This window comes from Notolepis coatsorum (assembly GCF_963971535.1).
Source record: "Notolepis coatsorum genome assembly, chromosome: 13".
Taxonomy (NCBI): Eukaryota; Metazoa; Chordata; class Actinopteri; order Aulopiformes; family Paralepididae; genus Notolepis; species Notolepis coatsorum.
The window spans coordinates 102,435,519-102,448,289 of record NC_140177.1 but is presented as its reverse complement, the minus strand read 5'-3'; the positions used below and the strand labels follow the sequence as shown (position 1 = coordinate 102,448,289).

The following is a 12,771-nucleotide window of genomic DNA, read 5'->3' as shown; positions in this document are numbered from 1 at the left end:
TCGGTGTCCCGCACCTCCGCAGTAGAGGCAGAGACCGGACCTGAGCCTTGCCTCACGCTCCGCCTGGCTCAGATGAGAGCGTCCCAGCTGCATGGGTTCCTCCTCGCGAACCGAACGGGGGGGCCTGCTACCACCAGTAGTGTTGAGGACAGGGCGTCCAGGAGTGACGTCATGCGTCCGGGGAATCCGAGGTGCCTCAGGAGGTAACAGTCGGGTCCTCTCGCGCCTTCTCTCCAGGAGGCGTCCGTCAATACGGATGACGAGGCTAAACAGATCCTCGAGGGAGTCGGGCAACTCCCGGGTAGCGAGCTGGTCCCGGACTGCGTCACTGAGCCCCCTCAAGAAGGTTAGGCGAAGAGCAGGTTCGTTCCATCCACTCTCCACCGCCGCCAGTCGAAACTCCAAGACATAGTCCGTCACCCTGCCGCTCCCCTGTCGGAAAGTCCCCAACCGGGCTCCAGGGTCCAGACCTCGGGCTGGATGGTGGAACACTCTGCGGAGCTCCGCCACAAAGTCTGGATAGGAAAACACAAAATCTGCTTCCATTGCCCAGGAGGAAGTGACCCACTGGGCAGCATGGCCTGAAAGCAAGTTCGTCATATAAGCCACTTGGGACCCACGAGCAGAAAAACGGCTTGGTTGATGACGGAAAACCAACTCACATTGCATGATGAATGTGGCACACTCCTCGGGATTGCCGTCGAACAGCCGTGGGACGGAGAGACGGGGTTCCCGAGGTGCGGGATCTGCTGGGGCTGCGGGGAATGCTCCTGAAGGTTGTGAGAGATGAAAAGCATTAACGGTGTCGCCCAGCGAGTGAAGCTGAGCGAGAATGTTGGACTGTTGTCCCGCCATAGCGGCCATTGACCCTTGCATAGGCAGGACCTGATCCCTGAGACTCTGCACCGCAGCCGCAGCCCGCTCTAATTGGAGACTGTGATCCCTGGTCAACTCGACTTGATTAGCAAGTGCGGTTCTGACCCTCTCTGTGTCGGCTGGGGTCGTCATTTTGGTTGGATCGTAATGTTATGGTTTGACACCGACCCCAAACGCACGACACAAGAGAGTAGGAATTCAGAGTTGCCAAAAACAAGGGCTTGTTTATTGAGACTAAATAATGAGCACAGAATAGGCAAGTCAAACAAGACAGGTACACAAGCAAGGGGGAAAATGTTCTGCTGCTCTGCAGCTTCTCCCGTGGTGGTAGTAGGGGGTAGCAGATGCTGACGTCTGAGCCGCTCTGCAGACTTCTCTCGGCAGAATCTCCGAAGTGTTGCGGGACCGAGAGAGAGAGAGAGGGAGCGAGTCAACAAGGGTGCAGGTGGAACGAGCAGGAGAACAGGAGAGGTGACTTGTACCCAAATACAAAAGTTATCCAAGTGAACTAATCTTTGTGTAAATACACACAGTGAGCAAAGTTCCAAAACACAATCCCAAGTGAATATCTTCGTGTAAATACACACAGTGAGCACTGTTCCAAAACACAATCCCAAGTGAATATCTTCGGTGCAAAAATAGACACTGAGAGTGAAGTCCAAAAAACAATCCAATGTGAATAATATCTTCGGTGTGAAACAACACACAGTGGGAGATGTAAAGTCCCAAAATATTATCCCAGTGAGAACAACAAAAAGGCGATCGCTGGGTGAGTGACTGTCTGATAAAAAAGGTGGTAATCTTCAGTGTTATAGAAACACACGAAAACGGAATTTGATCAAGACAGTCAGTAAAAAACTCACCCAGACGTAGTGCGTAATGGTGCTGGAACAGCAGCGGAGCGAGCGCGTCGCCACGGGGAAAAGGTGTCCAAGAGGAAGGCTTCTTGGAATATCCTGGAGGTAAAGCACAGAGAGCAAACAGCAGCAGCAGCAGGAACGGAGAATGCAAACAGAGAAATATCAAAACGATCCAACAAAACAAGAGTGGAGAAACGGGGTATAAATAATACGGGATTGATTGATTGACAAGCAGTGACAGCTGGGGAAAGTGATTGAAAAGCGTGCGGACGGGAGAGAACCAATCAACGACGTCTCTGACGACGTCACTGGGAAGAAGCGTGTGAATGGGGGAATTGAATGATTAACAGAAACAAATGAAAACAGAGCGAGGTGGTTTAAAGGAACAGAACGAGTGAGTGAGCAAGGACAGAAACCTCACACATACAGAGCAACAACTGAACTGAACAACAACTGGCGGACAACAGAACAATAGTGGCAGCATGGTGTTAGCACATGGAGAAACATCTACATGAGTGCTCTAGGGAGTTTGTTAAAGTTTCCTTAAACAATCGAATTGAAATAAACGTTTCCATATTTAAGGTTTTTTGTAGTGTGTTCCAGCTATCAGCTGCTGCGTACTGAAAGGAGGAACGGCCTTGTGAGGAGTTGGCATGGGGGGCGTTTACCAGGATATGTGTGGCTGACCGGGTGTGGTAATTTGGGAGTGGACGAGGGTGGACTAGGCGAGTAAGGTAAGGGGGATTACGGCCTAGAAGTGTTTTATATACAAAGGCCAGCCAGTGGATGTTGCGTCTAATCTCCAGGGAGGGCTAGTTTACTAGGGAGTATAGCTCGCAGTGGTGGGTCCTGTAGGGGGCATTGGTAGCGAAGCGAATGGCGGAGTGATATAGGATATCTAAGCGCTCTAGATCACCTTTACGGGCCAAGCGGTAGATTACATCGCTAAAATCAAATAGCGGCAGGACAGTCATCTGGACCAGGGTGAGTTTAGCAGATCTAGTGAAGGAACGGTTTCTATACAGAAAGCTAAGCCTTGCTTTGACTTTGGCCTGCAGTTTAGTTAGGTGTTCAGAGAAGGAGAGTTTGGTGTCGATCCACACTCCCAGGTATTTATAAGAGGTGACCAGTTCAAGCTTTTTGCCATCGGCGGCTACAATGGTGCCAGTCTGGGAGGTACCCTTGTGGCCGAACCACATAACTTTGGTCTTGCTGTTGTTTAGGACCAGGCAAAGGGCGGAGAAACCAGCTTGGATTTTTAGAAAGCTCTCCAGGAGAGTTTTCAGGACAGCATCCGGGGAGGGACCAGAGGTGTACAGGACTGTGTCATCAGCATAGAGGTGAATTAGGGAGTTTCCAGCGAACTGGCCTATGTTGTTTATATAGATGGAGAAGAGGATTGGAGCTAGTAAGGAGCCTTGGGGGACCCCCTTAGAGATGGATAGGGACTGGGTTAATAGGTTGTCGGTTTTTATTGACTGAGTGCGATCAGAGAGGTAGTTCTCGAACCATGCTACACTGTGATTAGTGACACCAATGTCTCTCAGCCGCTCCAAAAGCTGTTCATGATCCACAGTGTCAAAGGCCTTGGCCAGATCTATAAAGGCAGCAGCACAGTAGAGTTTGGAGTCAAGGGCATTGAGGACATCATTGAGGACTTTCATCGTAGCAGTCTCACATCCATGCCCTGAGCGGAAGCCAGATTGGTTTTCCGAAAGTATGTTGTAGGTTTCTAGAAAGCTTGTGAGTTGTTTGCAAACTAGTCTCTCTAGCACTTTTGCTATACAGGGTAAAATTGAAATTGGGCGGTAGCAGTTGGGGTCGGTATTGTTTCCTCCTTTGAACAGGGGCCGTACCAAGGCTGCTTTCCAAGCAGAGGGCAGTTCTGCTGTATGCAGGGATAGGTTACATAGATGGGAAATAGGTTCAGCAATGATGGGGGCTGCAGTTCTGTAGAAAAAGGGGTCTAACCCATCAAGGCCAGGAGGTTTCTTGGGGTCGAGTTTGCTGAGTACTTCTAAAATGTCCTTTTCAGTAAATTCCTGCCGTGCAAAACTGTGATGCGTGGCTGGATTAGGGGCACGAAGGTTGGATGGTGAGGCAGGTGGCACTGTAGGGCTGAGGGGCAAGGGGTTGGATGGTGGGGCAGGGGGTGCCATGGACTCAAACAGGCTCCCAGCTTTAATAAAGTGATTATTAAAGGCCTCTGCCACACGCTCATTTCCAGTAATTACCATATCCCCAGTTACTAGGGAGGTGGGCAGCTGGGAGGATGAGGGTTTGTTCTCCATCTCTTTAACTGTTTTCCAAAACCTGCTTGGGTTTGAGCTACTGAGTCTAAACTGCTCTTGAAAGTAACCAGTCTTGGTTTTGCGGATAGCCTGGGTGCATTTATTTCTTATTTGTCGAAAGGATAACCAGTCTTCATGAGATTTTGACTGACGAGCTTTACGCCAGATGGTGTTTTTGAGGCGAAGTTGTTCTGCTAGGTTGTGGTCGAACCATGGGCTGCATCTGTTTTTTATCCTCATTCTCTTCATAGGGGCATGTTTGTTGACTATTTTGCTGAATGAGTCATTAAAGAGGGACCATGCATTGTCAATATCAGGGATTAGACTTATTCTGTCCCATTTAACATTAGCTAGGTCATGGAGGAAAGCTTGCTCATCAAACTTTTTCAGTAGTCGTCTGTGGGTGATTAAGACAGGCTGTTTAGCTGTACTGCCATTTCGGATGCAGGCAGTGAAACAGTGGTCACTCATATCGCTACAGAAAACACCAGATGTGTATCTGTTACGGACGGTGTCCTTATGTGTATATATATGGGAGTAATGTATGTAATCTGTTGTGTATATAGGCATGTTTTGTTTGTTGTTGTCTTGTCTCCCTCTGGTGTCTACATATCCCACTCTCAGGTTCCCAGTTGCAGCAGCAGCTGGTCAATCAGCAACTCAGCCCCGGTGCAGCGGCAGCTGAGACTCGTTCTGCAATCAACATCCCCTCTCCCTTCATATACCCTTTGTGTTTCAGTGTTAGTCAGCTCCCTGGTTCGTTTGGTCTGTGTGCTGTGGTAACTATTCTTGGTCTGTGTGGGGGAGCCCTTTGTGTGTTCTGGTAATAGAGCTGGTGAAGGCTCTGGCACTTTGTGCTGTTAGTTTAGGAGGTGTGTTTAGTGTTGTGTATCTCTATTATATAAACTGTATCTTTAGTGTTGTATCTTTGGTGTAGAGCTGGTACCTGAAGCTCTGGTTCATTGCATTGTGTTTAGGAGTCTTTATAGTTTGTGTACATTTCTGTTTTGTTCCTAACCCGTGTATATTTATTCCTCGTCACCCAGCCTATGGTGATTGTTTTGCTTTGTTATTAATCTTTTGTTTCGCACACAGGGACATTGAGGGCAGGAAGATACCCTGGGGTCTACATCTGCATCACGTAGGAGAACTACTGTTTAAAGACACCAGTTTAGAGTGAGCACCACCTCCTGTACTTTGGGGCGTCCGCGCCTGTAAAGGGGGGGGTGGGCTTTTGTTTCCTTTTGATATTATTTGGTGCTCACTGGTAGGTCCTCTTTGCTCTCTGTGTTGCTGATCCTTATTTGTAAAATAAATATTGTTATTTTACAATCTGTCTCCGGTGTTTTGTGTCACTGCACCCTCACCTATCCTGTCTGTGGCCTAGTGTTGCGTCTCCCCACGGGGGCACGTAACAGTATCTATCAGGGTTATTTGTCCTTCATACTAATACAATTGGCAGTATTAGGGGGTGGGAAAGCCGGTGGGTGGGGATCGGACGTTGTGGACAGCGACTCCTACAGGTTGGTTGGTACGCCTGTACAGCAGAATCAGGAAGTATCGGGGGCAGCGTGAGCCTCGTACACGTTACTCCTCGCCACTGAGAGATCGCGCTGTACAGGTGAAAAAGATGCGACGGCTGCCTCCTCGTGTACCGGAGGTGACACGTGATGCAAGGCTTCGTCCACATTGCAGCCGACCAGTGGGAGGCATGGTCTAGCAACGTTCGAGACAGGGGAGGGAAGAATTGGATCATACGAAAAATTGGGATGGGAGAAAAATAGAAAAATGGGGAGAAAAAGTAGATAAAAGAAAAAGGGCAACAAAACGGAACACTAACAACACTTACAGACTGAAACAACAATAGGGCAAGGACGACATTGACAGAGACACGACAGGAAACAGGGGTAACGGAGGTAATGATGCCACAAGGAAGGGAGGACAGACCAAACTTAAATACACAGACTAATTATAACAAGCAACACCTGGTTAAAGCCAGGCAACAACATAGAATACAAAATCAGAACACACTAGGAATAACCCAACCTAGACACAAAAGGCATAATCACACACAACAACCAGACAGGAGGATGACATCAAACAAGGGCAGGGATGGCCCACGACAACATGAAACAGGACATAATAATAATCATACCTAACCATAATTCTATAATAGATACTAGCCAGAGGGCGGCAGGAGACCACTGTTCATATTGTCCCCACTGCCCCAGACAGGGCTCAGTCTGGGACCGTGACAAGTGAGCCAGGTGCAGATTCTGCCGAGTTCAGAGCTGAGGGCTTTTTCAACCTGCAACTTGTCCCTGTCAGAGACCAGCAGGGCTGAGTCATCCAATAACAGGAACAAGTTGCAGTCACAAGCTAACGACATGTCATTTGCATAAATTAGGAACAGTAATGGTCCTAGTATGCTTCCTTGTGGAACACCACAGCTCACTAGGAGGGGGGGGCAGTGTACCGTTTACCTCCACTATCTGTTTTCTCCCCTTCAGGTAGGATTGCATTCAACTCACTGATGAACTATCAAAACCAATTGCTTTTAGCTTATCAATCAGAATGGAGTGATTGACAGTGTCGAAAGCCTTTTGGAGGTCCAGCATGACCATGCCGCAGTATTTTCCCGCATCCACCTCTTGTTTGATGTGGTCGTTCAAATAGAGAAGGCATGCGTCAGTGGAGTGGGATGTTCTGAAGCCAGATTGGAATTCGTAGATTTGCTTTTTTTCCGCAAGGTACTTTTCGACCTGTTCGTATACAATTTTTTCCATGACTTTCGAGATGGAGATAAGAATAGAAACACTCTCGCAATTTTGAAGTATTTGGGGATGTATCCCTGTTTTATGGAGAGGTTTATTATGTGGGTGATGACTGGGGTGATGGTGGCTGCTGAGTCTCTGAGGAATTTGGAGGGGATATTGTCATGGCCAGTGGCCTTGTTAGGTTGGAGGGCACCCAGTTTTTTGAGCACCTCATCTGTTTCGAGTTTGAAGTCGTCTACCAGTGTTGTGGCTATGTTTGTAAAGAAAATGTTTAAGTAATTGGCCACATCCAGCTTGTCTGTGATTGGAGTGTTTTATGTCTTTATGTTGATGTTTGTAAATCGGTTTTTTCGTTTTTTACTGCAGCCTAGTTGGTTGTTGAGTAATTTCCAACGTTCACAGGGTTTGTTTTTGTTTTCCTCAGTTTTGTCATTGATGAAATATTTTTTTGCAGATTTGATCATGGTGTTTACATCGTTTCTTAGTCTGTTTCTTTGTAGTTTGAGTTCAACCACGTGTGCTTGGAGATCACTGTTTGAGCTTTTGGCAAGCTTTGACTGGCTTTTATGAAATTCAAAGAATGTTTTGTCTCTGGTTTTCATAACGGTCAGTATTTCTGAGTGCATCCATGGCTCAGCGCGATTTTAACCCTGGTGGTTCTTAGGGGGGCCATGTTGTTTAGTATTGTTGAGAATTTGGTTTTTGAATCCAAGCCATGTTTTTTCAACTAGTGTACCACTGAGCTCATCTGTTGGCTGCCAATTGGCAGGATTTTATCTGGCGCCCCCTTGCATCACAGTTATATAGCCTACTGGCCTCGCGTCTCGCTCTTCGCCATACTGAGATATATCTTTATCTCCAGTACCTACTGTACTTCATTAACTAAAACAATGCACCCATGCACTTGACCAGGCCCCGCCTGGACACCGGACATGGTCATACTCGCCCTTCCTCTTTTTTGTTTCCATCATGGACGATGCAGTGCACTCCATGAACTAGTTGTTATGAAATGCAGAAGGAAATTGAACAATGTTGGGTTTTCGCCGGAGATTTGCCAGCCCCTGGAATCTTCTCGGCACGTTCTAACAGCGCATCGGGCCTGTCCTGGGGTTTCCTCATCTTCTGACAGCGGATCGAGGGACGTCGCGCGGCGACTAGCTGTCGGGCTAGGTCGCGCCCAGGTAGGGCCTGCGCCACCAGGCATCTATGCTGGCGTTAGTGATACTGCTCGTTGTCCCGTGAGACAACCGAGTTGTGTATTGGCGCAAGGGGCAGGATATCTGGGTAAACGTTGTAGTTTTCCCGGCTATCTTGGAGCGCACGGCTAATGCTAAATGCTACAATGCTGGGTTACTGTTACTTTGATTCCCCGCCGAGGGCTGTCTTTTTAAAAGGTCTTCCCTCCTCTTAACCATTCATGCTGACGGTCAATCGGTGTCTACTGTTGGGAGTTTTGACAGGGGCTTGTTTACCTTTTCATGGGTGGATGGGCTGAGGCCTAGGGCTGGTGTGCTTTTTGTGAATCTATGAATTGTGTGCGGGACTGGTGTTTATCTGGTCTGCATCCCCTTAACATTGTGTGTATGAGCTAGCCCATTCGGCAGTGTGTTGGTGGAGTTTTAGTTCATTTATTCATTTACCCCTTCATGGGTGCACACCACAGTCATCGAGCCTAATCAGGCGCAAGTGGGAACAGCTGAGCGCAGGCATGGACGCACGCAGAGGCAGAGACACCTGCTCCATAAGAAGCCCGACAGCTCGTCGTTCAGTGCTTGTTCGTACTGATCACTTGTGGTTCGTTTTACCAAGAAGTCTATTTACAAGTCATAGCATTATTTTCCCTCATGTCTTTGTCTAACCCGGTTTTGTTACTTTGTTTTCCCCAGTGTTTTGTTTCATCTGTTTCTTTTGCTAACTGGCGTTGTCTTCTCCTCTCTCCTTCATGGATACCTCCCGCGCTTCGCTCCCTGCGCGCACTCTCCTACTGGCGTCTCGGGACGCACGGCTTGACATTGTACTTGGATATCCCCCATCCTCAGTTACCGGACTGGTTAGTACACGCAAACGAACAGCCCGGCACATTTACATATTACACCACATTAGCTTTACACGTTAGACACACGCATCCACACACACACAGGTTATTCAGTATTACACACCTCATTAACATTTTCTCCGCTGGCATCCACACACTTCCCCCACTTAGGCCCTGCTAGGATAGTATCATTTATTCCCCTGTTTTCCCTGTTGTATATATCTATTAAATCTGGTTTATTTATCATATGTTTCCTGTCTCTGTCTGTTCCGGGGTACTGCCACATTTGACCAGTTGGTTCAACCTTAACACTAATGTTATTAACGTTACTGTACCTCTGCCCTTTTCATGTTGTTCCTCCTCTTCTTTCCTTCTTTTCCTTCCATGAGCACCAGACTGCTTTGGTATTTTCAACATGTTGATAGCATAATGTGAGGGTCACATCAGATAGCCACACTTTACCATTGCCCAGAGGGGGAGCTGTAAGGGTTCTTCGTTTCCTGGCCAGGCTTCGCCTGCTGCTCCCTCCTCCCCACCTCCCCATGGACTCCCCCCGTCATAAGCAACTACCGTCCTGTCTCTCTTCTCTCTTTCCTTTCTAAAACACTTGAACGTGCTGTATCCAACCAACTTACTGCTTATCTCTTACAGAATGACCTCCTAGACCCTAATCAGTCAGGCTTCAGGACTGGTCACTCCACAGAGACAGCCCTCATTGCGGTCACAGAGGCACTTCACTTAGCAAAAGCGAAAGGCCTCTCCTCTGTCCTGATTCTCCTAGATCTATCTGCAGCCTTTGACACAGTCAACCACCAGATCCTCCTCGCGGCCCTCGCAGGAATGGGAGTGGCTGGCTCTGCGCTGACATGGCTGTCATAATACCTCAATGACCGATCCTACCAAGTGTCATGGAGAGGGACCCTGTCGGCCACCCGCCCCCTGCGGACGGGTGTCCCCCAGGGCTCAGTTTTAGGACCCCTTCTCTTCTCCCTCTACACTAAATCACTGGGTAACATTATCACGTGTCGTGAATTGTCAAAATGAAACATGTCTAAATCCCAAGGAATGTACAATTCTACAGGACAAATGCTGTGGTAAGAGGTTGTCTGTAACTCTGGCACAAAGCCTAAAGATAGCGTTGTAAAAACCTTTCCCCCCAAGCACACATTCTAAAGGGAACGGTCACCAGAGTCACTTATTATCTTTAAAACAGAAGTCTTGGGGCCTGAAGGCCAGTAAGTAACAGTGGAACAGATGGTCTTGTTGACCAAGATAGAAGCAGACAATGGTTGTCAGCCTACTAGGAGTAATAAACCAGCTGCATGTTATAAAGATAAGTTTGGGAGTTGGCCCTGAAGAAGACACCGTTTGGCAGAGCAAGCTTCAAAGACAATGTTAGGTTACTCTTACGGGGACAGAATACTAGGAGCTCTGTCTGCAGGAGACAGAGCTGAAGAAAGGAAATTGGATTAAACTAGGTTTAAATACACTAAATAGTTATAATAGATATAGAATATTATCAGAAATATTCTGCCCATAGAAAATCAATAATCACCTCAGTATAAGACGATAAAGATACGGATTGATCCTTTAAAAGTTGAGTTACACTATAAAACATATTATGAACCAAAGATTAGAAATCAGATCAAGATGCTTAGTGTTTTGAAAGGCTAAAACAAAGTTAAGGATTACTTTAGAATATAGAAATACAACCAGCATGGTTAAAGAGCAAAAATAGGTTTAATTAGATAGTCAAATGGGGACAAAACTCAAGAAAAGACTTTTAGTAACTGTCTAGTCAAAATAAAGAATAAACTCTTATTTTAAGGACAATAAAAGCATGACAAAGTACTGTTAAATTAGGAAGCAACTTATGGGTTATTTCGGTTTAGGAGAGAGGCCCGTTAAAACCAGAGGCTTTCCATATAAGGAGAAGAAATGATAAAAATAGTCCGTATGTAAATAGTACCATGTCCCTTTAAGATCCAAAATGGCCGATATCAAGCTTAGCCAATAGAAAAAAGTGACGCCCCTAGCGATCGTCACTAGGACGACGCGGAAAGGGGGCGGGGAGGTGTCTTTAACTACAGGAGCTGACGGAGAAGGAGGAGAAAAAAGAAAACAAGTGCACCCGCGCTGCGCCAAAGGATCGCTGAGACCAGAGTTGCCGGAGGCAACCAGCACAACAAAGAACCAGCCTTGTGTTGCCAGGCCAACCTGAATCAACAAACCGGAGACCGCTACCACTACGACGGTTCGAGAACAGAGATGATAGAAGAGACGGCGCGAAGAGAATTGCAGAGCAAACCATAGACATAGAAAGAAATTCAAGTATTTGTTTAATTCATTTAGTTTGTGTTTATTGGAATGAATAAACACAGCTGTTTTTTTCAAAACATCTCGTCCGTGCCTACTTCCTGCAAACGAAACCAATTGAATGCAACAACGCAGAGAGGAGGGAAATTCCACTATACGAGTTCGGAACGATAGATCAGAGATACGTTATAGTTTAGATATTTACGTTACACGTCTCATGGCTTCTCCTACCATTGTTATGCCGACGATACTCAACTCTTCCTCTCCTTCCCTCCCTCAGATATCCACGTCTCTGAGCGGATCTCGGCCTGTCTGTCCGACATCTCCGCCTGGATGACGACCAACCACCTCAAACTGAACCTAAGCAAAACAGAATTTCTCCACCTGCCGGCCAAATCCTCCGCCCTGACCGACCTTTCCATCACAGTCGAGAATGCAGCTGTGACCGCGTCCCCCACCGCCAAGAACCTTGGTGTTGTCCTCAACGACCAGTTGAACTTCTCTGCTCACATCGCAGCGACATCCAGAACCTGCCGATTCCTCCTGAGCAACGTCAGAAGGATCCGCCCCTTCCTGACAAAAGAAGCCACCCAACTCCTCGTCCAATCAACAGTCATCTCCCGCCTCGACTACTGCAACGCACTGCTCGCTGGCCTCCCGGCCACTGCCACTAAGCATCTTCAACTCATTCAGAACGCAGCGGCCCACCTGATCTCAAACCTACCGAAGTCGGCCCATGTCACCCCACTTCTTAGGGACCTGCACTGGCTCCCCATTGCTGCACGAATCCGCTTCAAGGCCCTCGACCTAGCATACCGTGCGGCAAAGGGAACCGCTCCCGCCTACCTCCGGTCAATGGTCTCTAACTACACACCCTCAAGACCCCTACGCTCTGCATCTTCTGGCCGCCTCAGACCTACTCCTATCCAAGCTCTGGGAGGGTCATCAAAGAGAAGTCGCCTATTCTCAGTCCTTGCCCCACAATGGTGGAATGAACTACCCACCCCAGTTAGGACAGCCAAAACACGTCCAATCTTTCGCCGTCGACTAAAGACGCACTTCTTCAACCATTATCTGAATTTAAAAAAATAATTAAATCTAACCCTAACTAACCGTACTGTCATGCACTTGTCCTAATAAACTAACCTACACTGTAGCACTCAACACTTTGATGAACATTGTTGCTCAGCTGATAGAGTTGTGCCCTTCCTGATGGCTTGTCATACAGAACATGTAAGTCGCTTTGGATAAAAGCGTCAGCTAAATGACTAAATCTAAATCTAAATCTCATGAACAATATTCCTCCACCTGCTGGACAATTCTCAACATTGCACCTTGTACATTTATGTCTGCTCAAACTGTCTGTCTTTCTGAGTGTTCTCACCATCCTGCTGTATATCCCTGTGTACCTCTTGCCCCTTGTATTCTCTTGTCTGGTATAGCTTGATTATTGTCTTTAGTGTTTTGTCCCCAGTGTGTTTTGTGATGTTATTCAGTTTTTCAGAGTTAGAGGTTTGAACACGATGAAATAAAAGTTTTGCTTACTCACGTTTTGTTTACTTGTTGCCAGATGCCTGTTTTTGAGTTCCAGCTGAGAGCTGTTAAACATAACAGTT

At 47.2% G+C, this 12,771-nt stretch overlaps 1 protein-coding gene across 1 annotated transcript in view; it reads left to right on the top strand.

Annotated features, from left to right (window-relative positions):
* LOC311239447 (sodium- and chloride-dependent GABA transporter 2-like) overlaps positions 1 to 3,427 on the top strand; it is a gene marked incomplete at both ends in the record, with an annotated part of 170,626 nt that extends 167,199 nt beyond the window's left edge. The window contains one exon of the mRNA XM_084327756.1: positions 3,313 to 3,427. Within this exon, the coding sequence (XP_084183882.1) occupies positions 3,313 to 3,427 (115 nt within the window). The remainder of the gene's footprint in view (positions 1 to 3,312) is intronic.
* Between the last annotated feature and the right edge of the window lie 9,344 nt (positions 3,428 to 12,771).